Raw genomic sequence first — 27,731 nt, 5'->3', positions numbered from 1 at the left:
ATTTATTACCTTTGCTTATTTGTAAGCAGACATGTATTGTGAGAGAGAGAGAGAGAGAGAGAGAGAGAGAGAGAGAGAGAAATGGCGGAGCCCTCTCCCTTTTATCGAGGACTGTCCTCCGCCTCGGACGTGTCACTCCCTGATTGGCTGCAGCCCATCAGCCGGAGTTGTCGTCACGGGAAAGGCAGAGCACATGGTGTGGAAAGCTACCCCGGCACATGCGCAGCTTGCTTGTTTACTACTTAGAACACGGGTGTCAGTGCCATCAGCGCCATCTTGTAATGGCGAATGTGAAGGCGGCTCCTTACAGACATGTGTATATAAGTTCATGGGGGGACATGTTATAACATACATGACGATCATAGGACAACCTACAGGAATCTGTTCTTCCTTGCAGTGTGCAGTCCCTATGACAGGTAACTTTAACCACAGAGCCATCTCCCTCGCCCTCAAATGTTTTTAATGAAGTGATGATTTATAAATTATTTTCAATGTTCTATATAGACCTCTTCAGTGTATCTTCCTTCTTGTGTGTATTTGTTCTGCTGGAGTAGTCCAGCTTTCCTGGAACTCACTTTGTAGACCAGGCTGGCCTCGAACTCAGAAATCCACCTGCCTCTGCCTCCCGAGTGCTGGGATTAAAGGCGTGCGCCACCACGCCCGGCATGAAGGGCCTTTTTTTTTACCTTGCTTGAAATATAACAGAGTACCTGTCAACATTTTTATACTATGCCAAAAGAAACGTAAGACTCATAGGTCTGAGAAAAGGGCCATTAATTACTCCAGTCTTTTAAAAACAGCTACCCAGGCAGGGCTTTATGTCAGGTCTCTGGGCTCCAGTCCATAAGGCAACAACACTGTGAGGGACCAGGATTACCTGCCCACGCACTAGGGTATGCTGCAGAGGAACCCTTTTTTGCAAGGTATTAGTGACATACCAGTCACCCAACCAAATGCTACCTTGTTCATCATTTTTCACTTTTCATGAAATTGCACAAGGGCTATAATTCCCTTTAACTCTAAATCATCCTGCCGGTCCCTGTGACTGATCTAATTCTGTTCCTCTTCCTTGCCTTAGCACTCTTGTTTGTCATTCTTATGCTTTTTAAATCCTGTGAAATACGAAGATACCACAGATAGTCTCATCTTTGTTCCTCATGCATCTGCTACCTGAGTTTCAGTTGTCAGCTCTGCAGGCATCTATACTTTCCTTCATACATTCTAAAAGTCACCATCTTTGTATCTATTTAGATGTGATAAATTTTAAAAATAAAAGTGAAGCCCATGGTCTGATTTATTTCGTTTATTAGTTTGTCCTTCATTCTAATAGTTCTTTAGATTGAAAAGTGAGTAACAAACCAGGCAGTGGCGGCACACGCTTTTAATCCTAGCTCTCGGGAGGCAGAGGCAGGCTGACATCTTGAGTTTGAGGACAGCCTCATCTACAGAGTGAGTTCCAAGACAGCCAGGGCTACATAGAACTTTGTTAAGAAAGCCAACAACAAATAACAACAAACTATTAACAGTTATGGTAAGATGACCCCAAGCCTGGCCACCTGAGTTCAAATCCCAGAACCCACGTGGTGGAAGGAGAGACTCAACTCCCACAAGTTGTCCTCTGACTTCTCTGCACATGTCATGGCACATGCATACCAACATGCTCATACACACAAATAAATGTGATTTTTAAAGTTAAATTTTTTTAACCTGGGAAAATGATTTTGTAAATTCAGTAATATCAATGGTATTTAATGAAACAAATTTACCTCATTTCACTCTATGTTCAATAGTCACAGAAGAATCACCCAAATAGAGTCATATTACAGCTTGTAACAGGCTAAACAGTATTCCTCTAGGACTTTATATAAGATCTCTGTGTAGATGACCTGCCCTTCCAGCCTCAAATTCTTCCATCTTTCCAAACTTCCCTGTACTACACCATAACACCAAAGTACTTGCTTTGACTTGAATACATTGATCCTTTAAAAAGAATATTTTCTGAACTCCTGATATAAAGCAAGCATTGTGCTATAAAGTGAGGCTATAGATCTAAGTAAATTGTGAGTTTCCTCAAGAAGCAAGTAAATACGGAAATAAATTTCATAAAGTATGATCAGTAATGTAATGACATGAGTACTCTCTTTCCCTGAGGCACTTAACCAGACAATAAAAAGTGTGGTGAAATTTGTTTCATGATCATAAAAGTACCTTTCCAGGTAAAGTACAAATATGTCTGAAGATATACAAAATTGATCCTCTTATTGAGAAGTTGTATATATTTCAGAGTTGACAGATCATAAAATTGAAGGCAGGAACTAAAAGAATGTAAGGTGGGGTACAAAGCCTTTCATTCAAATGCACACATATTAAAGTCTGTGCACTTTTTCCTGGAATGGTATTATGAGATTTACAAAGACAATGCTGTACTGTAACTCACTCAGACAAGAGTCAATTGTAGATATTAAAACTAGTAAATAAACCTTTGAAGGATAAGATAATTACAAAGTTTTAAGTACACCTACATATAACACTTGCTAGTTACAATGTAGAAAAATAGTTACCAACAGTGGGAAAACCTTACAGATTCTACCTCAACTAGTTAATCATCTAGTTAGCAAGGTAGGAATTGAACAAAACACCATCATGAGTCACTGATGAAAAGGGTTCTTCATCATCACTTCTGTGGCATTCCAGCTGAAAAGCATAAGCCCAGTCCTAAGTAAGCAGCCGAAACATCCAAGCTGGAGAAGCATATCAACAAGTGGATATGCTGAAGAGGTAAGGGAGAAGAACCACAAAATTTTTGAGTAATATTACAAAAGACAAAGTTATAATAGATTAAAGGACACTAAACAAAGCCAGGTGGCTGGGAGGTAAAGATCCATGCCACCAAGCCAAATGACATGAATTGCATCCCCAGAACCCACATCATGGACAGAGAAAACAGATTCCAATAAGTTATCCTTTGACATAACACTAAATAATGCACTTGATGCATAATTCCTGATTTTTCACCATAAAGGCATTATTGGGATAACTGTAAAATATTAATAAGGCCCGAACATTGCATAATAATACTATGTCTGCCTTTGATCCTAGCACTCACAAATCAGAGGCAGATGGATTTCTATGAGTTTCAGGCCACCCTCGTTTAGATAAAGAGTTGTAGCCAGTCAGGGATACATTCTGACACAGTATCTTTACAAACAAAAAGGACTAGGAGCATGTGTTGCTCTGGGGTCAGTGCCAAGCACCACAACCATCCAGAATGCTATTTCCAAGAGTCTCACCACTCACTGCTGACCTCTATAGGCACCAGACATACACATGGCCCACATACACTCACTAATAAATAAATAAATAAATAAATAAATAAATAAATAAATAAAAATAACTTGAAAAAACAGTTGTTTCAGCATTGAATTTTATATTAATGACGCTGAAGAGGTTGTTCACCACATAACAGCACTTGCTGCTCCTACGGAGGACCTAGGACCATGTGGTCACTCACAACCATCAGTGACCCTAGTTTCATGGGGTGTAATGCCCTCTTCTGGCCTGTACAGGTACTACCACACATGCAGACAAATCTTTAAACTTTGTATTTGTAATTGTGTGTGGATGCATGTGAACTTACTTTTAAAAGGAAATGTACAATGATGTATTTAGAGGTAAATATACAATGCAGTATTATGTCTTAATATTTTACATAGAACATGATATAGCAACATTCACAAAAAACAAAAATGTAGAAGCTAATACATATCTAATGATGAGTGAGTACATAAATTAAGTTAATATATATAATTTCCTTCCTAAGACTGACTATTCATATATATATATATATATATATATATATATATATATATATATACATATTATACATACATACACATAGTATTTGTGTATCATATACATTATAATTACATATATGTGAGTAAATATACATTGTATATGTGTATAATCTATACGTATATACATAGACATGTGCATATCTGTATATACACATATATGTATAGCCTTAGGAAATAAATTCTGACACAGATGAATCTTAAAAGCATCTTCTAAATGAAATAAGTCACAGGATTATTATTGGATAAATCTAGTTATATAATTGGGAGTTAAATTTATAGATACTGAAAATAAAATGGTTGTAAGAGGTTGGAAATAAGAAAAAATGGGAATTTTTTTTTTTGCCCCCAAAATGGGAATTTTTTAATGGGCTTGACAAATGGAAAAGTTATTGAGGCTAGTGGTGATGGTTGCACAGCAGTATAAGAGTACCTAATTCCACTGGAGCTGATATTTTTAAATGGAAACACTGTAATTTTTTAATATATGCATATATTCACACACCACAACCTCAAAATTAAATCACTTGGGCACAGAAAAGGAAAGGAGATAATGGAAGAGTTATCTTCTAAAGAAGTAGACGGAAAGTTACAGTGGACTTAGAGAAATCAGTTAAAAGACTCTTGAAATAATCCGTTGTGATAATGAAGACAGAAAATGGATGAATCTGAGAATGATGTAAGGAGAGCAGCTTAGACACTGACGGGATAATGTCTTAGGCTCTGCCAGACATTGACCTTTCGGTACATATTGGTGTGTTAGGCTAATGCAGTAGCTATGACTAGGTCTAAGGACCAATTCCTCTTCGTAACTTTCCTTTAAGAAGCCCTGCCTTGCTCTCTAATCTCCCTTACTTCTTACCCTTTCCTGAATTCATTCTCTTTCTTGTTTCTAAATTGTATGATAGTCCTCTGCCTTTTTACCCCAATATATCAAAATAGGTGGTTTATCGTTTGCAGTGAGTTTCTACAAAGTGTAAGTAGCAATTATATTTATGACTCTTTGACACCTTGCACAGGACTGGGTTTTCCCCACTGTTTTGTTTTCTTTTGTCTTTGTTTTGAGACAGTCTAACTATGTAACTCAGGCTAGCCTGAAACCCTGCATCATTCTGCCTCTGCCTCAGCTTCCCACTTGCTGGGATTATGGGATATGCCACCATATCAAAAACATGGAGTTGTGGTAAGTTCTCAAGAAGTATTAGAGTGAAGTCAGTAAGTCCCTGAGCATTTTACAGTATTTGTGTGCATAACATTCTGGGTTTTCTCTGATTTCAAACCACCAAAACTCATGCCATATTTCATTATCCTGTAACTAGTCTTCCCATTTTAATTCTTTACTCCCTCTGTGTATGCCTATATGTTAATACCAGATTAGTGAAACACCATGCTTTGGAATGTCTATAGAAACATTCAATACCTTCCCACTATCTAAAAAATATAGTTCAACTTTACTAGTAAGAAAATGATCTTTGGGGAATATAGCCCTATTGATATTAACAAGCTCTATTTTAGAACAAAACATGACTAATAAGTTTAGGGTAGGAGTTAGAGAGATGGCTCGGTCGTTTAAGAGGATGTGGGTTCAGTTCCCAGCATCTCCAGATCTCATTGGCTCACAACTCTCACGGATCTCATGTCCTCTGGCCTTTAAAGTTGCCTGGCACAGACATGCATGCAGACAAAATAGCCATTCGCATAAAATCCAACTGATTTATTTTTTAAAATATTTACGATAGATGGCAAGCCATCCACCATAGAATCTGCTTCGTAGAAAGAGTTCATACCTATTTAAACTAACAATTTTGTGTGATATTTAAGGTAGAAATTTAAGTATTTGGATATCTTTTTTTTCTTCACAGTAATTCAGCTGAAAGCATTGAACTCTATTAGAAGCACAAAGTCAAAGTAAATTGAAAAATATCTGTATTACACTTGTTTTCAAAACTCTTTATGCTCTCTTTATAGGTGATATGTAAAGTCAGATGTGCCACTGAACTTGACAAACACAAGTAAGTTTCATGAATGTCAGATTCTATGCCTAAAAGATCTGTAGTTGTCATTTACTTACTTATTTTATGCATATTAGTGTTTTGCCTGCATGTATATCTGTGCAACACATGTATGAGTTACAGGCAGTTATGAGCTATCATGTGGCTGTTAGAAATCTAACCAGGTCTGGAAGAGCAGTCAGTGCCCTTAGCTGCTAAACCATCTCTCCAGTCTCCTACCCCAAGTAAGTATTTTTAGCAGTCGGTTGATTAAAGGCGAAAGGAGGGAATTGCTGAGGGTGCCTTTTCAGTCTTAGAAAAAATTGAGTCATTGGTCAGTTCAAAGGAAATAAGCACAGTAGTTAACTTTCTCCCTTCAGCCATGATAGCCATGAGGCTCACGCTCATGCCCGCCCGCCTGCCTGCCCTCCCTCCTTCTCTCCCTCTCCCTCCCCCTCCCCCTCCCTCCATCTTGCTTTCTCACTATTATCCCCGCCCCCTTCCCCTCCTGGCTCCTCCTTTCTTCTTGCCACACTGTGTGTCCACATATGCAAAAGCTAATGCGTATCATTTTCCTGAGCTAAGCAGTGTTTCTGTACTGGTTACTCTCAGCAAAGGGAACAGAACCTGAGGCCAGAGACGGGAGTTTCAGACCCAGTTCTCCTAACTCAACTCTTCTGTGCTTTGGTTTCCTAAACTATTCTGATTCATGACATAAGATAATCTCAAGGTCATTTTTTGATTTTAAAATTCTAAAGCTATTCACTTATTATTTAGTTCAGCAACTCCGTAGTTATAAAAAAAAAAAAATCATGACTCCCCATAATGGTGTTAAAATGGCTCAAAATTTTTTTCAAATCCAGAAATCAATATTTATTTTTACACGTGAGATTATTTATAAGATAATGACTGTCTCTGACTCCTAAGTGCTGGGATTAAAGGTATGCACCACCATGCCCGGCTGAGTCTGTGCATCTTGAAATAGTTCTTATACTAAGTTCATAATGGCTAGCATGCCAAGTAACTATGGGAAATTATTAAATTTGTGTTTAATGAAATTATAAGCATTTTAAGCTGAAAGAATTCCTTTTTATTGGTATTTTTATTAGATATTTTCTTCATTTACATTTGAAATGCTATCCAGAAAGTCCCCTATACCTTCCCCCCACCCTGCTCCCCTACCCTCCCACTCCCACTTCTTGGCCCTGGCATCCCCTGTACTGGGACATATAAAGTTTGCAAGACCAAGGGGCCTTTCTTCCCAATGATGGCCGACTAGGCCATCTTCTACATATGCAGCTAGATAACACGAGCTCTGGGGGTACTGGTTAGTTCATATTGTTGTTCCACCTATAGGGTTGCAGACCCCTTCAGCTCCTTGGGTGCTTTCTCTAGCTCCTCCATTGGGGGCCCTGTGTTCCATCCTATAGATAACTGTGAGCATCCACTTCTGTATTTGCCAGGCACTGGCATAGCCTCACAAGAGACAGCTATATCAGGGTCCAAGCCGAAAAAATTCTTGTCCCTGAAATAACACTAATTTCTCAATAGCTTTATAAACATCAGATAAACTATTTTTTTTTCTTTCAGAATTCTACTGCATTTGGGCTTTATACTGGCAAGCCTCCTCTTCTTAGCAGTGAACTTGACCTGTGCAATGCTAGTCCACGGAGATGTCCCAGAAAATCAATTGAAATGGACTATGTTTATTCGAGCACTAATTAACGATAGCCTGTTTATTCTCTGTGCCATCTCTTTAGTTAGTTACATATGCAAAATTACAAAAATGTCATCAGCAAATGTCTACCTCGAATCAAAGGTAAGTATAGTTCTTAAATGTGCCTGAAAGCCTAATTTTAAATCCTAATCCTAAGGATCAGACCTTAATGGGAAATTGTTGTTCAAATTGGTTGTGAGCATTAGCCTTCAACAGCTAAAATATCTCTCCAGCCCAAATTTCAGGTCTTCCTAAACAATTGGGTGTTTTTCTGTGACTCTGCATTAGAGGCTAATCAAATGAAGTTAAACTAGAACAGATGTGAATGAATCAACTGCATCTCACCCTCCTCCTGGGACAGTGCTTGGAGGCATTCAGGATGGACCAATACTTGACAGGCGGTCACAGGCTTTCCTATAATATAGACCCTAACAAAACTAGGCTGTCTCAAACCCCTGGATAGCATTGTTTACCTTTATACCAAAGTTGGGAAGGCACCAAAATCCACATGATGTGTGCCCAGACAGACCTCGAGGGTTGTATGCTGTTAAGACCTAAAGTCCCTATGAGGTTGTCTAAAACACAGAAGCACTGCAGCAGGGCTTCTGCTGTCTCCAGGTGTGCTGTGTATCTGAGGCAGGATCAAGCATGCTTCCTTTTGAGGAGCAGAAAATTATGAAAGTGTTGAAGACGCAAACATAGAGCCAGAAAGTGATAAAATATGAAGCCTTTTTAAGTAACAAAAGTCAAGGCTTGTTCCAAATAGAAAAAAAGTATAACACTATAGAATGAACTTAAGATTGAGTCCAGTAAGAGCAGTAGTATTGCCATAAAAAGTGCTTACCAGATAATGTGTACATACACTTGGGTTAACAGAGTACTATACCAAGGAGATAAAATCTTGTTTATTTGTGTGATGGTTAAGAAGTGATATTTCACTCTATATTATGAAGTCCATATGGCACTTGAAACTGTCATGTCTTTTCCATATGATACTTGAAACAGTCAAGCTTTTTCCATGTGGTACTTGAAACAGTTATGCCTTGTTTCTTTTTCTTGTTTTAAAAATTACGTAAATGTTGTCACTAATGAAGAGCCGAGGAAGTTTCTAATATTAATAACTGACAGTGTCATTGGATAGAGATTGTTTTATCACAGTATATATGTGGCATTAAGTATTAGTTTGTAGCTATGTAGATATTGGGGTATAGATACATATCTGAATATATCACATATATATGTGAATGCATATGCATATATATATATATCATATATAGATGTATATTCTGAAAGAAACTTAAATAATTTTGTGTTCTCAACCACATTCAGGTAGGTAGGTAGGTAGGTAGGTAGATTGATAGATAGAAAGATAGATAGACAGACAGATCTTTATAAATCTTTTAAAGTGACTTATAATCACTTCCCAGAAGACTCTCTGCTGCATCCAGGCAGTGCATAATCTTGCTTTTACTTTCTCCCTGTAAGATCACTTGCCTCATTTGTGTGGCTTTTTTATTGTCCTCTAACATTATACAGTAATGGCTGTTTCAGTCAACCAATGCCTTAAATGATCAACCAACCAATACCTATCAATCCACTGCTGCCAGTTTCACATCAGCTTTCTCGGCAGCTCCAAGAGTGTTTTCTTAAGGCTCAGACTCAGTCTTGCACTTTCCTCTTTCTAGTCTTCTTCCTTTACATATATTGTGATACTAATCTCTCAGACGAATCATATGTATCGTATTTTCAAATGACATGTAATCTGCCTCCTGCCCTGACATCCTTGAACCACATCATCCAGAATTGCCTCCCCTATTTCATGTGCTCTGTGCATGTTCCTCTCTTCCTCAGCCTTAGAGACCTCGTTTAACCCAGTCTCTGCTCTCAGTCTCTGCAACCAAATCTAGACAAGCCGCCTGACTATCTGACTTGTGCTGAACTTTGGTGTCTGGGAGCTCTTAACTCTTTCTGTACACATATTGTGTATGCATATATGTAGGATCTAAGTACAGTGAACCCACTGCCCCTGCTGTATCTTTGCAAGGCTTTAGAATGTAAACACATTTGTCTCGTAAACTAACATGGGTAAGACAGTTAACTGAGGAACAGTTGAATCTCTAGGATCGTGGTGCCTGGGTTTTACCAACACATAATTTAACCTCTCTGTAACTGTCTCCATAGAAGTGCAACAAAGATGAGACAGTATTGTGTGGGAAATCACAACATCTGATCTGGCACGAAAAATAGAAACATTAGCTGTTATTATCTTTATCATTATTCTTTGGCATAGTTCATAGGGAACTTATTAGAAAATTTGAACAAAAGTTTTAGATAGCAGTTTGGGGAAAGGTTATTGTTGCAGGAAATCCCGCAACAGGTTGTTCTTGATATTATGTTTGTTGTTTTGTTTTAACTTTCCTGAATATTGTTCATTAGCTGGTTTTATCCCCACCAGGTCAGCAGTCTTCAGCCTGACTGTTAAAGCTTAGCAATATGAAAGAATATAATTTCACAGTTTTAAAAGAAGCAGCAGTGACTGCATGTAGCTCAGCAGCAAGGAGCTTGCTCAGTACACAAGGCCTTGGGTTTCATCTCCAGCACTGAAACAAACAAGCAGCAATAATGTTACCATGGTATTTATATTTAGAACCTGGATCAAATATAACTTTATGCCCTTCTTCTTCACTACACCCTAGTCAAGAATCTTATTTTATTAAAAATAGGACTGTATAACATTTTGTTATATATCAAAATTTAACTCCTGTCTGATAGCCGTTGAAGTCATTTTTTTTTAAATATCAACTTCTAAATTGTTACTATCTTCACAAAATTGGACTAAGGGTTTTAGTAATTGCATCTGCAACTCCCTTTATAGGGAAGGCATTTAAGAGTCTTTCATGTTCATTTTTTAACACTTAATTTATATGTCGAGCAGCTGTAGCGGTACTGTGGTTTGATTCTCTTTTTCAAAGAGGATTTTTACTTGCTTTGAAAATAGTAATTACATTTGTAGCAGAGGATGGCTTAGCCGGCCATCAGTGGGAGGAGAGGGCCTTGGTCTTGCAAAGATTATATGCCCCAGTACAGGGAATTCCAGGGCCAGGAAGTGGGAGTGGGTAAGTTGGGGAGCAGGGCAGGGGGAGGGTATAGGGGACTTTCAGAGAGGAAACTAGGAAAGGGGATAGCATTTGGATTGTAAATGAAGAAAATATCTAATAAAAAATAAAAAATAAAATAGTAGTTAGCAAGAGCCAGGGATGGTAGTACATCTTTAATCCCAGCACTTTGGAGACAGGTGCAGGTGGATCTGCTAGTTTGAGGCCAGCCTAAACTATGTGATGAGGCTCTGCTGTTTACAAAAAAAATGTTAGTTACCTAGAATTTGAATCATTTATTTCTGTGCCTTCATTGTTTTCCTTAGTTGGTTGGTTGGTTGGTTGGTTGGTTTAATTTCTTACAGGTACCACCACCTTGTTCTATACGTATGCGCTTATATAAGCTATAGACATTACTTTATAAACTAATGCAGGTAGAACAGTATGATTCCTCAAGAACTGTTTGGTGTTTCTCATAACCTTATATTAGTGTAGCAACACTGCTTGCTTAACACAAACAAGGAGAGAAGGGGGAAGGGACAGTGCTTAAGAAGGCAGGCTGCACATGTAGAAGACCAGTGCTGAGAGCCCATGTCAGGCAGCTTACAGCTGCCTGTAAGCCAAGCTCCAGAAGGATTCAATGCCTCTCTGTTCTCCACAGATACCTGCACCCACATGTCCACACACACACACACACACACACACACACACACACACTAATTTTTAAAATAAATATTTTAAAACAAAAAAATATTTAGATTTCAGCCGTGTCTCATGCACTGCATACTTACTTACAAGTCAGGGTTGATAACACAGTATCTCAACTAGCTCACCTCAAGAAATTGGAAAATCAGATTTCTGTCTTCTTTAGGAGCCCCCAACTTCCATAAAAAGTTACCAGTTTTACCCTCTGCTTGCTTTTCCACCAAGATAGCTGACCTAAAGTTCCTGTATTCTAGGTTGTCGTCAGAATAAAGTCTCACCTGCTAGATTCACAAGTTTGTCAGAAATGTGACCTGAAGGGTGTACAGTCTGTTTCACCTTGTAATATGTATTTTGTGCCCAACCCTGTCTAAATCAGTGTAGTTTTTAATTAAGCCTGAGTAATACCCTGGAATAGTTGTCTTTTTCTGTCCTGGACTGTTACATCAAGATATTTAAAAGAAGTTTCTTAAAAGGAAGGTTTGTTCTAGGGGCTGGCGAGGCCTCTCCTGAGCTCCTGAGTTTCATCCTCAGTTCTGTGTCCCTTTCCAGACCCAGCTCCAGGAGATCTGTGCTCTTTCTGACCTCTGCAGGTAGCTACACATACATGTGGTGTATATTCATGCACGCCTACACACATATGAATAACAATAAAGAGGCCTTGTTCTGGTGAGTGCTAGATGGCTCTGCCATCTTGGCTTGGTGCCAAGCCTGACAACCTGAGTTTGATCCCCACATCCACACGGTGGGAAGAGAGTAAACTGTGCAGTGAGTGGTGTATGTGCTTAAGAAAACACACATTAATAAGTGAATAAGTATTTGAAAACTTTTAAAGTCATCAGTCTGCTGTGTAATGCTGTTGACGGTGTTAACTACACACTCTCTCCAAAAAAAAGATTTTTTTTTTCATTTTTAACACCAAAAGGAAAAAAGTCACCGATTAAAATTCTATCCTCAGGTTAGTATGTCTCCCATTCAGAAACAAACATGTGGTTAGCCCCTATCAATTTTTAAAAGACCCTATTTTATGGGCTCTGCCCCGGTTCTAGCTCTGTCTTATTTCATCTCATTCTTCTCCACCCACAAACATATTCTTATGTGTATTTTTAACCTCTGTGTGCCTCTGTAGCTTCTGATTATTTTGCCACTAGAGAATTTAAAATAAGATGGGATGTACCTTTGGGTATGTTATATTTCTTCCTTGGATATGTCTTTTTTTAATTACTACAGAAAGACCTGAGGGACAGTGTATTTTAGGAACTAGGAGGAGAAACTTGAGATTGAGAGAGAAGGAGGTAAATCCCATTCACCTGGCTTTGCCTAAGTGTGACCTTGGGCAATTAATAGTCTCTGAGCTTAAACATCCTTAACTTACCTGACGGATCCCTTCACAGCACACAAGAATCAATAGCTTCTGTGTGCACAACAGACTTGCTGAGTCAGCAAAAGTACCCCCTTTCCCCTTTTGTTTTTTAACAATAGCCTCAAAATAAAAAATACCTTGGAATACTCCTAGTGAGGGAAGTGAAAGATGTCTACACTGAAACCTTTAAAGCAATGAAAAAAGAAACTGAAGACAACACATGACAAAGACAGAAACTAACCGTGCTGTGTTCCAGGATGGCAGATTCGATATTGTGAAACTAAGTACACTACCAAGAGCAGTCTACGAATTCACAAGAATCCTCACCAAAGTCCCAGTGACATTCTTCACAGAGACAGAGAAAGCAACTATAAATTCATTTGGTGGCAACACAAAAGACCAAGTAGACAAAACTAAGCAGAAGAAACACAATGCCGTCACATTTCCTACCCTCAAATTACACTACAGAACCACAGTGATAAAGATATTGTGCTTCAGGAATAAAAGCAAACATGTAGACCAATGGAATATTACAGAAGATCCAGATATAAACTACATAACTGTGGACATCTAACTTTTGACAAAATTATTTCCTAAATACACTAAAAAAAAAAAAGAACCTGGCAAGACTAGATATACACCTATAGAATGAAGTTAGATCTCATCTTTTTATCCTGAACAAAAATCAGTACAAAGTGGATCCTTAATTTAAAGCTAGAAACATGGAAACTGCTATAGGAAAACACTTCAGGGCATAAGTATAGGCAACAAATTTCTAAGTAAAGCTGACCTATACAGGAAAAAGCACCAAGAATTGACAAATGAGACTGTATGAATTTCAAAAACTTCTGCACAGAAAAAATATCAGCAGAAAAAAAAAACAAGCAGCCTACAAAATGGGAGAAAATCTTTGCCAGCTATGCCTGAGACATAGATTTAACATCTAAACTATATAAAAACTGTGAGAATTCGAATACCAGAGAAACAGAACTGAAGGATGGTGAGTGGGCCAATGACCAACACATAGTTTGCAAAAGAAGAAACAAAAACGGCCAATACTTTTTGAGTGTTGGACATCTCTGACCATTATAGAAATGCAAATTAAAACTACTTTGTGGGCTGGTGAGATGGCTCAGTGGGTAAGAGCACCCGACTGCTCTTCCGAAGGTCCAGAGTTCAAATCCCAGCAACCACATGGTGGCTCACAACCATCCGTAACAAGATCTGGCGCCCTCTTCTGGAGTGTCTGAAGACAGCTACAGTGTACTTACATATAATCAATAAATAAATCTTTAAAAAAAAAAAAAAAAAAAAAAAAAAAAAAACTACTTTGTGATTTCATCTATTCTTTTCATATAGTAAGAAGGGAAAACATCAAGAAAACAAACGGCAAGCAAATGTTACAGAGGGTATAGGAGAAGGGCAACTTTTATGCACTGCCAGCATGAGTGAGGACTCCATTATGCTAATCAGTGTGGAGGCTTCTGAAGAATTAATACATAAACCATATGACCCAGCAATATCACTTCTGGGCATATACCCAGAGGATGCCACATTCTACCACAGAGACACTTGTCCCTTTGTGTTTAGGGTTGTTCTGTTTACCACAGCAAGGAAATAAGATTAACGTAGGTGTCCATCAGCAGGTAAATAAATAATGAAAATACATACATGTAAGTGTGATTTTATTCAGCTATAAAGAAAATTTGAATTTGCAGGAGGCTGGATTAAATTGGAAAACATTTTAAGTCTGGTACCTAAATCTCAAAAGGAAAACATAGCATGTTCTCTCAGATGGGCATCGTAGCCTTTAACTTTTGAATATGCAAATCCAGATGGGAGAAAATGTGGATAAAGGCCTAGAAACTGGAAAGGGATCTGTGTGACTGGAACAGGGGCCCTAAGGGAGGAGTGTAAGGAGCAAAAGGAAAAAAATGGAAATGGGAAGACTGGAGGTAAAGGATATGACAGGAAACGATGGTAGAGGGATGGGGAGGCAAGGGAAGAAGGACCAACCAGAGGGGACGTTTGTGGAAACTCATACAGAAGTGACTGTTAAGTGTAAGTTAATTTAAAAAAAAATGTGGTAGAGATAAATTAATGTTGATGTCCTGGGTTCTTGTGGGGCTAAGTAGTAACTACCTCAAAAGTTTATTATCATATCAATGAAAATGTCATGAATAACTAATATAGTGTGTTGCACTTAGGAAGTACTAAAGTGTTAGCTTTGTGCTTGTAACAGATGGTAATCTAGCTTGAAGGAGTGTGTTGTTGCTGTTGCTGCTGCTGCTGTTGTTGTTGCTGCTGCTGTTAAGATTTATGTATTTTTCTTTTCTGTGTATGGGTGTTTTACCTGGATGCAGGTACCACACACATGGACCCCATGGAGTCCAGAAGAGAGAGTTGGATCCCTTGAAACTGGAGTTACATGTGTCATGTGTGTTCTAGGAATCAAACCAGGATCCAGTTAGTGCTCTTAACAAAGGAACTATCTTTCCAGACCCTTGATGGAGGTTTTAAAAACCTGAAAATGATGGCAAAACTTATCTGGGAAAGGATCCTATATATTTAATTAAACTCAAAATGAAGATGACCCTTAAAAAATGAATAAAAATCTCTACTGGAGTTCTCCTTTCAGTAGCTTACTTTTATAATGTGTGCCATTTTATTCTTCTTCTTCTTTTTTTAATTTACAACCCAGCCACTGGCCCGACTCTCTCCCACAGTTCCTAATCCCATTCCTCCTTCCCCAGTCTCTGAGAGGATGCTCCCCACCACCACATCTCCCCTCTCCCTAGAGCTTCAAGTCTCTTGAGGATTAGATGCATCTGTTCCCACTGAGGCCAGACCAGGGACTCCTCTTCTATACATGTGCTGGAGGCCTCAGACCAGCTCGTATATTCTGTTTGGTTGGAGGCTCAGTGTCTGGGAGCTTCTAGGGGTCTGGGTTAGTTGAGACTGCTGGTCTTCCTATGGGGCCATCCTTCCCCTTCAACCATAGGAGTCCCCGACTTCAGTCCAATGGTTGGGTGTAAGTATCTGCGTCTGTCTCAGTCAGCTGCTGGTTGGGCCTCTCAGAGGACAGCCATACTAGGCTCCTGTCAGTAAGCACACCATAGCATCATTAATAGTGTCAGGCCTTGGTGCCTCCCCATGAGAAGGATCCCAATTTGGGACAATCACTGGACTGCCTTTCCCTCTGTCTCTTCTCCATTTTTGTCCCTGCAATTCTTTTAGAAAGGAAGAATTCTGGGTAAGAAATTCTAACAGTGGGTTGGTAACCCCATCCCTCTACCTGATGCCCTGTCTATCTACTGGAGGTAGACTCTTCTAGTTCCCTTTCCCCAATGTTGAGCATTTCATCAAAGACCACTCCCATTGAGTCCTGCAAGTCTCTCACCTCCCAGGTCTTTGGTACTTTCTAGAGTGTCCCCCACCCTACCCCCAAGGCTGCATATTTCCATTTATTCTGCTGGCCCTCTGGGCTTCTCACATTGCCCCTCATGCCTGATCCTGTTCTCCTTTTCCCCTCTCCTTCCCCTCTCCCACCCAGGTTCCTCCATCCCTCTGCCTCCCATGATTATTTTTGTCCCCCTTCTAAGTGGGATTGAAGCACCCTTACTTGGGCACTTCTGCTTTGTAAACTTCTTAAGTCCTGTGAGTTGTATCCTAGGTGTTCTGTACTTTTTGGCTAATATCCACTTGTTAATGAATACATACTATATATGTACTTTTGGGTCTGGGTTACCTCAATCAGGATGATATTTTCTAGTTCCATCCATTAGCCTGCAAAAAAACATGATATCCTCGTTTTTAATAGGTAAATAGTATTCCATTGTGTAAATGAACCACATTTTTCTGTATTCATTCTTTGGTTGAAGGACATCTGGGTTTCCAGGTTCTGGCTATTACAAATAAAGTCGCTGTGAACATAGTGGAACATATGTCCCTATGGCATGGTGGAACATATTTTGGGTATATGCTCAGGAGTGATATAGCTGGGTCTTCAAGTAGATCTATTTCCAGTTTTCTGAAGAACTGGCAGATTGATTTCCAGAGTGGTTGTACAGGTTTGAAATCCTACCAGCAAAGGGAGAGTGTTCTTCTTCCACCAGATCCTCGCCAGCATGTTCGGTCACCTGAGGTTTTGATCTTAGCCATTCTGATGGGTGTAAGGTGGAATCTCATGGTTGTTTTGATTTGTGTTTCCCTGATGACTAAGGACTTTGAACATTTCCTTAAGTGCTTTTTGGCCATTCAGGACTCCTCTCTTGTGAGTTCTGTTTGGCTCTCTAATTGGTTTATTTGATCTTTTCGAGGTTAGTGTCTTGAGTTCTCTATTAATTTTGAATATTAGCCCTCTGTCAGATGTAGGGTTGGTGAAGTTTTTTTTGGTTTTTTTGTTGTTGTTGTTGTTTCCCATTCTGTAGGTTGCCGATTTGTCTTATTGACTATGTCCTTTGCCTTTCAGAAGCTTTCAGTTTCATGAGGTCCCATTTATCAGTTGTTGATCTTAGGGCCTGAGCTATTGGAGTTCTATTCAGGAAATTTCCCCTGTGCTAATGTGTCCAAGACTCTCTCCCACTTTCTCTTCTATTCGATTCAGTGAATCTGGTTTTGTGTTGAGGTCCTTGATCCACTTGGACTTGAGCTTTGTGCAAGGTGACAAATATGGCTCTATTTTCATTTTTCTACATACAGACAGCCAGTTAGACCAGTACCACATATTGAAGATGCTTTCTTTTTTTCCATTGTATGTTTTTGGCTTCTTTGTCAAAAATCAAGTGTCCATACGTACGTGGGTTTATTTCTGGGTCTACAATTCTATTTTATTGATCTACCTATCTGTCTCTGCACCAATATCATGTGGTTTTTATTACTGTTACTCTGTAGTACAGCTTGAGGTCAGGGATGGTGATTCCCCCCAGAAGTTCTTTTATTGTTAAATTGTTTTCACTAACCTGGGTTTTTTGTTTTTCCACAGGAAATTGAGAATTGCCTTTTACTTGTCTGGGAAGAATTGTGTTGAAATTTTGTTGTGAATTGCATTGAATCTGTAGATTGCTTTTGGTAGGATGGCCATTTTTCTGTTAACCCTACCAATCCATGTACATGGGAGATCTCTCCATTTTCTAGATCCTCTTCAATTTCTATCTTGAAAGACTTGAAGTTCTTGTCATATAGATCTTTCACTTGTTTGATTAGAGTCACACCAAGATATTTTATATTGTTTGTGACTATTATGAAGGGTGTTGTTTCCCTATTTTCTTTCTCAACCCATTTATCATTTGTATAAAGGAAGGCTACTTATTTGTTTGAGTTAATTTTATATCCAGCCACTTTGCTGAAGTTGTTTATCAGTTGTAGAAGTTCTCTGGAGGAATTGTGGGGGTCACTTAAGTATACTATAATATCATCTGCAAATAGTGATATTTTGACTTCTTTTCCTGTTTGTATCTCTTTGACCTCCTTTTGTTGTTGGTTTGGTTGATCCTTTGTTTAGTTCCTTTTGTTTCTAATTGGTTGATTGTCCACCCTGAGTTTCATTATTTCCTGCCATCTAGTCCTCTTAGGTGTGTTTGCCTCTTTGTGTCCTAGAGCTTTCAGGTGTGCTGTTAAGCTGTTAGTGTGTGTTCTCTCCAGTTTCTTTTTAGAGGCACTGAGAGCTATGAGTTTTCCTCTTAGCACTGCTTTCATTGTGTCCCATAAATTTGGGTATGCTGTGTCTTCATTTTCATTGAATTCTAGAAAGTCTTTCATTTCTTTATTTCTTCCATAACCAAGTTATCATTGAGTAAAGAGTTTTTCAGTTTCCATGGATATGTGGGCTTTCTGTTGTTTTTGTTGTTATTGAAGTCTATACTTAGTCCATGGTGATCTAATAGGATGCAGAGGATTATTTCAGTCTTCTTTTATCTGTTGACGCTTTTCCTGACTGGTTATATGGTCAGTTTTAGAGATGGTACCATGTGGTGCTGAAAAGAAAGTATATCCTTTTGTTTTAGGATAAAATGTTCTGTAGATAGCTGTGAAATCCATTTGGTTCATAGCTTCTGTTAGTTTCACTGTGTCTCTGTTTAGATTCTGTTTCCATGGCCTGTCCATCGGTGAGAGTAGGGTATTGAAGTCTCCCACTATTATTGTGTGAGGTTCAGTGTCTGTTTTGAGCTTTAGTAAAGTTTCTTTTATGAATGTGGGTACCCTTGCATTTGGGGCCCAGATGTTCAGAATTGAGGCTTCCTCTTGGTGGATTTTTCCTTTGATGAGTATGAAGTGTCCTTCCCCATCTGGTTTGATAACTTTTGTTAAAGTCTATTTTATTGGAGATTAGAATGGCAACTCTGGCTTGTTTCTTGGGACCATTTACTTGGAAAACTTTTTTCCAGCCTTTTACTCGTATACAGCAAAATGCTGGAACCTGCCTGCATAGCCAGTCTGTTAGCTTATATCTTTTTATTGAGGAATTAACTCTGTTGATGTTGAGAGATATTAAAGACTAATGATTGTTAGTTCTTGTTATGTTATGTTGAGATGTTATTGTGTGTGTGTTTGTGTGTGTGAGAGAGAGAGACAGAGACAGAGAGACACAGAGACAGAGAGAGAGACAGAGACAGAGAGAAACAGAGAGAGAGACAGAGAGGGATTGATTGATTGATTGATTGACTCACTCCTTTTGGGTTTGTTGTGAGATGATTAATTTCTTGGGTTTTTTTTTTGTTTCCTTTGATGTAGATACCCTCCTTGTATTGTAGTTTTTCTTCTATTATCCTCTGTAGGTCTGAATTAGTAGTATATATTGTTTAAATTTGGTTTTGTCATTGAATATTTTGGTTTTTCCACCTATGATGATTGAGAGTTTTGCTAGATATAGTAGCCTGGGATGACATTTGTGTTCTCTTATGGTCTGCATGACATCTATCCAGTATCTTCTGGCTTTTAGAGTCTCTGTTAAGAAGTCTGGCATAATTGTGTGAGGTTCAGTGTCTGTTTTGAGCTTTAGTAAAGGACTGATAGGACTCCTTCTATTTTTAGGTCTTAGGCCACTTTGTTCAATTCATTCACCTATTTGATTGTGTTTTCCTGTATTTCTTTAAAGGATTTATTTTTTTCCTCTTTAAGGGCTTCTTCCTGTTTAACTGTATTTTCCTGTATTTCTTTAAGTGGGTTATTTATATCCTCCTTAAAGGTCTCTATTATCTTCATGAGATGGGATTTTAGGCCAACATTATGCTTTTCTGGTGTGTTGGGGTATCTAGGGCTTGCTGTGATGAGAGAGGTTGGTTCTGATGGTTCCAAAGTATATTGTCTTCTGTTGCTTATGTTCTTGCACTTGCCTCTCACCATCTGGTTATCTCTGGTGTTAACTGTCCTGGGTATCTCTGTCTGGGGCCTACCTCCTATGTCCCTGGTTGCAGTAGATCTCCTTGGGAGACCTGTGGCCCTGACTGCAGCAAATCTCTTGGGAGACCTGCAGACTGTGGTTGTGTTGGGGGGGGGGGCGTGAGAGGGGCAGAGATACTGAGCTGCCCCAATGGAGGTGCAGACCGGAAGGGAGATGGGGTTCACTCAGAGGTGAGGCATCCTGCATTGGCTGATCTCCTTGGGAGTCCTAGCTGCTGTGGTTGTGTGGGCAGGTATCTTACCTGTTACCCTGGTTACAGCAGATCTCCTGGGAGATCTGAAGACTCAGGGTGGGGGGTATTGAGAGGGGCAGGCTGAAAGGGACCACCATTTTATTCTTCTGTACTACTGTTCTCTATGGGTAGAGAGTGAATTTGCTCTAAGATCCAAAAGTACAAAATGTTTCACAGATGTATTTGTCATCCCTAGCACCACACACGTAAAGCTTTACTCATAATTTTTATGACTTCTCTAGACAGACAAACTGACAGCAGTCTGCAGTTGAAATAGACCATTTCAGTAGTGGGCTGAGCCAGGCTAAAGCCAAGGTGATAGACTGGAATCTGCCTGTTGGTCCTCTGGTGCACACACTGCGTGATCAGATGACTGGCTGGTAGGAGCTATTGCCCTGGCAATGTTAGGTATTCCCTTCTTTATGGGGTCTAGGAAAGTGTCGCACCCTTCCTTGGTCTAGTGCATTCATGAGTTCTTAGGCCTGGTTTTCCTCATATGACTCAAATATGCCCATGTGCTCACGTGAGTACAGTTTACCTTGATAAGTTTACTGGCTGATGTTGTTTGTACTTTTATGGATGTTATTTTTCAGTCTGAACCTCTTGAATAGTTCGTGATGAGTGGTATTGTTGATATACACAGCAAAGTGCAGAGGTGTCCTACTTCTACAACTTGTTCCAACTGCAGTCAGATGATGTTTGCAAGATGGACCCTCCTAGAGCAAGGCACAGCCTGAAAAAAAATGCTGGTATATGCAGTGTGACATATCTTAGGTAAAGGAACAGTGTGGTCTCAACACTCAAGTGGTTTTTATTTTCCCTTATACTTTTATACTTCAGTGGTCTTTCTTATCAGAACTGATTTTTCTGTGAACAGAAGGTCTACGAATAAAAGCTATCTGAGCTGCAGTGTCAGGATCATAGGGATCAAAGGCTTAGTTTCATTTTGTTTTAACAGCATGAAATTATTTCTGAAGCTATCTAGGTTTTAGAATTTTAAAGGCTATTTTTAAACTTGTTGAAAAGGTTTTTCTCGTTTTGAATGCTTAGCGTGTCCTTTTAATTTTAAAAGGAAATAACATTTGCGAGACTTATAAAAGTATGTGCAGCTCTCTGAGTCTTATAATGACCAGATTGCTCCTACTGGATAGAATGACGAGCTCTAAGCTAATACATCAAACACACTGAAGATACTGGAAAGTAACACTTAGGAGAATGTGGTGGAGCTGAACCAGCTTCCTGATTTATACTGCTTCGACTCCCAGCCTTGGGGAACTTGAAAAATCAGAAAATGTAATTCTTATAATATTACAGGTGGAAACTAACTGAGATCTTGGGGATGAAGAGAGCCTCATAGAAGAAACACCATGTTCTGGTTATATTCCAAGCCAAATGTTTGTTTAACACCAGATATGGTCAAGACAGTCTAGACTGTAGAGAAATGATAAAGGAGGTAGACTTGGAGCTTAGCTCATATCTATCATGGGAAACAGCTTGAGATCAAGTCTAACAATCATTTTATGGTTTGCTAAAACAGTCATTTTTAGAGGAATATAATAGAATTTCAACTTTTTAAAATATATTTTTCACAGTGCTCACAATCTAAAGTTACTAGCTATATAAAGAAGTGGAAAACATAATTCAACACTCAGAATGCAATCAAAGGAGCTTAAGACATCTCCACACAAAATGGCATAGATTTTGGATTTGTCCAAAATTTTATTGTGTATTCAAGGGTATAAAGGAAAACACATTTTGATTAAATAGGGATTCTTAAGAGAAACCCAGCTATAAAAACAAATAGAAATTGTAAAAGTTAACAAGTCACTTGGACTGGATTAGAGAGGAAGGGTCAGTGTACTTAAAGATTAAACCATGGAAATTAACCAACTGAAGAACAAAGGATGATGAGGGGAATACAGAAAGAAATATAATGATCAAAACCTACGGATCTACTTTTGAATATTTAGAGTAATCAAAGGAAAAGAGAAAAAATAAAGTTGGAAAAAGTATTTGGAGAAATGACTTAAATTTTCTAATGTTGTTGCAAAACAGATTTATAGTTTCAAGAAAATCCACATCAACTTTGATTTAACCAGAACATACATAAGAAAATATCCAAGCACGTTGCAATCATGTTGCTTAAAATCAGCGGGAGAAAAATGAATCATCCCGTGTCAGGAACAGGGATAGTACTCATTTATCACAAATAACAGAAGCCAAGGGCAGGGAGACATCCTCAAAGTCCAGGAGGAAAGCTTTCAACTCAGAGCTGCAACATCCTCTTTCTGTTGGTTTGTTTGAGACAAGGTCTCCCTGTGTAATCCTAGCTGTCCTGGAACTCTTTAGATAGACCAGACTAGCCTTGAACTTAAAGATTTTCCCACTTCTGCCTTCCAAGTATCGGCATTGAAGGCGTGCACCACCACGCCCAGCTTGAAATATTCTTGAAGAACAGCAAAAGAATAAATGTATTCAGAAGAAGGAAAAACAATGAGCACACCTGGATTGAATGAAACGCTAAGAACATTCTACACTCTGTAGAAAAGTGAACTGGCTTGAATTCAGCTCTTCAGGAATGAAGAACACCATAGTTAATATGCAGATAACCTGAATTTCTTCAGTTTAAAAATACAGAATGTGAGGTTTGCATATGTAGATAGAATAATAGGTGATGTTCTCTATATGCTGTATCTACCATCAATGAATGAAAGGAGAATATAGAAAGTTAAGGCTGTGCATTATAATATTTAGAGCAGTGGTTCTCAAGCTGATCTTGAAACTGTTGAGTCCTAAATATTAACAGTGTGCTCAAGGGGCTTCGTCATATGTTCCTATTACATATTAAAAGCTAAAATACTAAGCTGCTAACTCATTGAAAACCCAATCCAGTGCATATAAAATCAGTAACCCTTTGGGTAATAATATTTTCCTTTAAAAATTAGAAGAATGACATGCTGTACTCTTCAAGTCTCCTTAATGTCTGACTTGGTACAAGACATCTGAGTTTTCATGTGTGAGCCTGCATTCACTGTGTTAGGATATGTTATTCAGATAGAAATAAATTCAGAAAATCTAACTTTACACAATTAGGCATTTAGAAAAAAAAGAGAACTTTAAATCAGATAATTGTGAATATTTTCTATAACACTATACCAAAACTCAGAAGTGGAACTTTCTGGAAGATTAGCTTTCATGAAAAATCTAAACCAATGAGTGACTTTTTATTAGTCTGTATTATACTTCGAAATTTTTTATGAGATTATGCTTTGATCATTTGGAAAAAAGTTGTCACAGATCTTCAAAATGTTGTATTTAGCAGATGAGCAGCTTGGTCTTCATGTGGATTCCTCTTTCCCCCAACACCCGGAGCAGGGGCTGTCCCTGAGCCTGTTGCCTGCCTGCCTAAAACAGGCTGCCTTGTCTGGCCTCAGCAGGAGAGGATGTGCCCAGTCCCACAGTGACTTGATGTGCTGGCGAGAAGGGGTATGAGAGGTTGGCACCCAGAGGGAAGGTGGAATAGGGGAAGACTTGCATGAGGGGGTACGAGGTGCAAAAGAGGGGCTGGGATTGGGTTGTAAAGTGAATAAATAAAAATTTTAAAAGTTAAATTCTATCTACAAAAAAATGTTGTTTTTCATAAAGTTGAGTCCCAAATCACATATGTTAGTCCCTCACCATCTCATTAGGAAGGTCTAGTTTGTAGAAAACATTGCACATGGGTGCAAGTGTGTGTAATTTCCCAGAATCTAATTTACACTTGAAAGTTCTCATTTAATTGGTAACTTCTTTATTTAAAGGTATAGGCTTATTTTGTACACATAAAAAAATACAACTGCATACCAAGTCTGAATAGCCAATGTTTGCCTGCTAAAGTTGTCTGACAAGTAAAAAGTACTGTCCTATGGGGGCAAAAAAGAGTGACTATGTCCACTTCCAAATCAATTAATCATGTAAGTGGTTTTCTCCAGGACAGCCACAGTGTTTCCATATGAAAACGAAGTGCTTTAGGGGCACAGACCGTCCTATGACATGGATTATTAAATAAACAAGTCCTCTAGGGTCAAAGTTTAAATATTTTTACTGTTTCATCAAGATTATTATTAAAATGTTGTTTACCTAAAATCCTGGCACTTGGGAAGCGGAGGGAAAATCAGGAATTCTGGGCCAGTCTCAGCTTCAAAGAGTATTTGAGACCAACCTGGGCTCTGTGAGACACTGCCTCAAACAAAGAATTCTTTTTTTTTCTTTTTTTTTTTTTAAGATTTATTTATTTACTATATGTAAGTACACTGTAGTTGTCTTCAGACAGTCCAGAAGAGGGCCTCAGATCTTGTTACAGATGGTTGGGAGCTGGGATTTGGATGTGGTTGCTAGGATTTGAACTCAGGACCTTCAGAAGAACAGTCAGTGCTCTTAACCGCTGAGCCATCTCTCTAGCCCAAACAAAGAATTCTTAAATTCTCAGTTTTAACCAGGAATGCGTGTACTGAAGGGGTAGAGTAACCATAAAATAACTTACATTTGTGGCCAAAAAAAAAAAAATTTATTGGAACTTTACTTATGGGAAAAATTACAAAAACAGTATGACATTTAAAGCATTCATCATACCTGCATTTAAATTTTCAATTCCTTTTGCTTTAAGCTCTGAATGATTGGTCTCAAAAAGATGCTGCAGCTTAACTTGGACCATAGTACTATTCAAAAATGTTCTGTTGTAGAAGACATAAACGGTCAACTCTCAAATTTTATAAGACCTATTGAAAGATAGTTGTCATTTTTGTTTGTTTCTTAATAACAGTTTTGTGCCATTCCTTTGAGACAAATTGAAGGAATCTCGGTGACTCAGATAGTTCTCTGACATCTTCATCTTTCTTAGCAGCTTTCTTTTGTAAGGCAGCTCTTGTTGAAGACAACATTCATTAATTTTTCTTTTCTAACCACTTTTGAAAGTATTTTATTTGTGTGTGTGATACATGTATGCATATTTGTGTGAGAACTCTCTCCTGTGTGAGTGCAGGCACGTGTGGTATACAGCACACGTAGAGGCACGAAGGCTAGTCCTGCGGTCAGTGCTTGCCTTCCTCTGCTTCAGACACAGCCTCTTTGTTGTCCACCTTTGCATACACCGAGCTAGCTAGCCGTCAGAATCCTGAACTTAGATTGCTGGGCTTATGCAGCAAGTATGTTACCGTCTCCTGAGACCAAACCGTATCATGTGAACCATTCTTAAATACATAGCCATTGCCCATAGGTTCTTTCAGAGTGTTACACAATCATCCCCTCTATCCATTCCTAGAACATTTCTCTCACCACACACCAAAACTCTGAACCCATGACTCCCCATTCCCAAGCCAGATACACCTTTAAGTGTGAAATGTGCATTTTATTGTAGAGTTCTTGTTTTTCGAGTCAAAACAAAAAGTTTCTCTGTGTATCCCTGGCTGTCCTGGAACTCTGTCTGTAAACCAGGCTGGGCTCAGACTCAGAGATCCACCTACCTCTGCCTCCTGAAGTGGATGCTCACAGTCATCTATAAGATGGAACACAGGGCCCCCAATGGAGAAGCTAGAGAAAGCACCCAAGGAGGAGCTGAAGGGGTCTGCAACCCTATAGGAGGAACAACAATATGAACTAACCTGTACCCCCCTCCCCCACAGAGCTTGTGTCTCTAGCTGCTGCATATGTAGCAGAAAATGGCCTAGTCAGCCATCACTGGGAAGAGAGGTCCCTTGGTATTGCAAACTTTATGTGCCCCAGTACAGGGAAATGCCAGGGCCAAGAAGTGGGAGTGGGTGGGTAGGGGAGCAGGGCAGAGGGAGGGTATAGGGAACTTTCGGGATAGCATTTGAAATGTATATAAAGAAAATATCTAATAAAAAAAAAAGGTGTGCACCACCACTCCCTGGCTCAAATTAATTTTTTTAATTAGGTATTTTCTTCATTTACATTTCCAATGCTATCCCAAAAGTCCCCCATACCCTCTCTCCCACACCCTCCCCCACCTCCTACCCACCCACTCCCACTTCTTGGCCCTGGCATTCCCCCGTACTGGGGCATATAAAGTTTGCAAGATCAATGGGCCTCTCTTCCCAATGATGGCCAACTAGGCCATCTTCTGCTACATATGCAGCTAGAGACACGAGCTCCGGGGGATACTGGTTAGTTCATATTGTTGTTCCTCCTATAAGGTTGCAGACCCCTTTAGCTCCTTGGGTACTTTCTCTAGCTCCTCCACTGGGGGCCCTGTGTTCCATCCAATAGCTGACTGTGAGCATCCACTTCTGTGTTTGCTGGCGTATGCAATGGTGTCAGCGTTTGGAGGCTGATTATAGGATGGATCCCCAGATATGGCAGTCTCTAGATGGTCCATCCTTTCGTCTCAGCTCCAAACTTTGTCTCTGTAACTCCTTCCATGGGTGTTTTGTTCCCAATTCTAAGAAGAGGCAAAGTGTCCACACTTTGGTCTTCCTTCTTCTTGAGTTTCATGTGTTCAAATTAATTTTTTAACTTTGAAAAAATACGAATTTTTTAAGGCAAGGGAGACAGATCCATGGGTCAGAGCACTTGCATACAAGGAAAGGTGAGGTCCTGGGCTCAAATCCTCAGAACCCTTGTAAAACAGGCTGGGATAGGGCATCTGTCATCCCCAGTTTTGTTTTTTGTTTTTTTGTTTTTTTTTTTTAAATGGGAGACACAGCAGGGCAGTATCTGCAAGCTGGACAGCCAGTGAGCCTGGTGTAAGTGGCAAAACAAACAAAAGAGAGACCTCATCTCAAGCAAGGCAGAGGAAGGCAAGCTGACCCCGAAGGCTTCCTCCAACCTCCATACAGTGTGATGTTCACATACCCACACACAGACAAGTAAGCATAAGTGTTACACACATTGTACATGCATGCATGCATCATACATACAATGGAGAAAAACAATATAATCATTTTAGAAGACTCAGAAAAAGTATTTGGCAAAATTCAGCACCCATCATGATTTTAAAAGATTTTAAAAGACATTCAGTTAATAAGTAATAGAGGATAGCATTTGAAATGTAAATGAAGAAAATAGCTAATAAAAAAATAAGTACTGGAGGAAATTGCTTCTGTTTCAAAAAAGAAATCTATTTTGGGGGCTCAGTGGTTAAGCATAATGACTGCTCTTCTAGAGGTCCTGAGTTCAATTCCCAGCAACCACATGGTGGCTCACAACCATCTGTAATGGGATCTGATGCCCTCTTTTGGTGTGTCTGAAGAGAGCAACTGTGTACTTACATACGTAAAATAAATAAATCTTTTTTTAAAAAGAAATCTATTTTTAAAGCATGCAATCAATATCCTACTTAAATATTATAATCAATAGCCAACATAATTATTAAATTTCTGTC

The 27,731-nt window shown here is 39.1% G+C and overlaps 1 protein-coding gene across 2 annotated transcripts in view; it reads left to right on the top strand.

The window, feature by feature from the left end:
• Gpr137c (G protein-coupled receptor 137C) overlaps window positions 1-27,731 on the top strand; it is a 65,942-nt gene that overhangs the window by 18,174 nt on the left and 20,037 nt on the right. For both annotated transcript variants that reach the window (XR_015044645.1, XM_021181561.3), the window contains exons 2-3: window positions 5,820-5,863; window positions 7,433-7,661. Coding sequence is in view for 1 of the 2 variants with exons in the window: in XM_021181561.3 (XP_021037220.1) it covers window positions 5,820-5,863; window positions 7,433-7,661 (273 nt within the window). In the remaining variant the exon portion in view is untranslated. The remainder of the gene's footprint in view (window positions 1-5,819; window positions 5,864-7,432; window positions 7,662-27,731) is intronic.

This window comes from Mus caroli, unplaced genomic scaffold (genome assembly GCF_978045245.1).
Source record: "Mus caroli unplaced genomic scaffold, Mus_caroli_1 scaffold_12, whole genome shotgun sequence".
NCBI classification, from domain to species: Eukaryota; Metazoa; Chordata; class Mammalia; order Rodentia; family Muridae; genus Mus; species Mus caroli.
The sequence above is the reverse complement of the archived record's forward strand: the minus strand, read 5'-3'. Positions and strand labels throughout refer to the sequence as shown.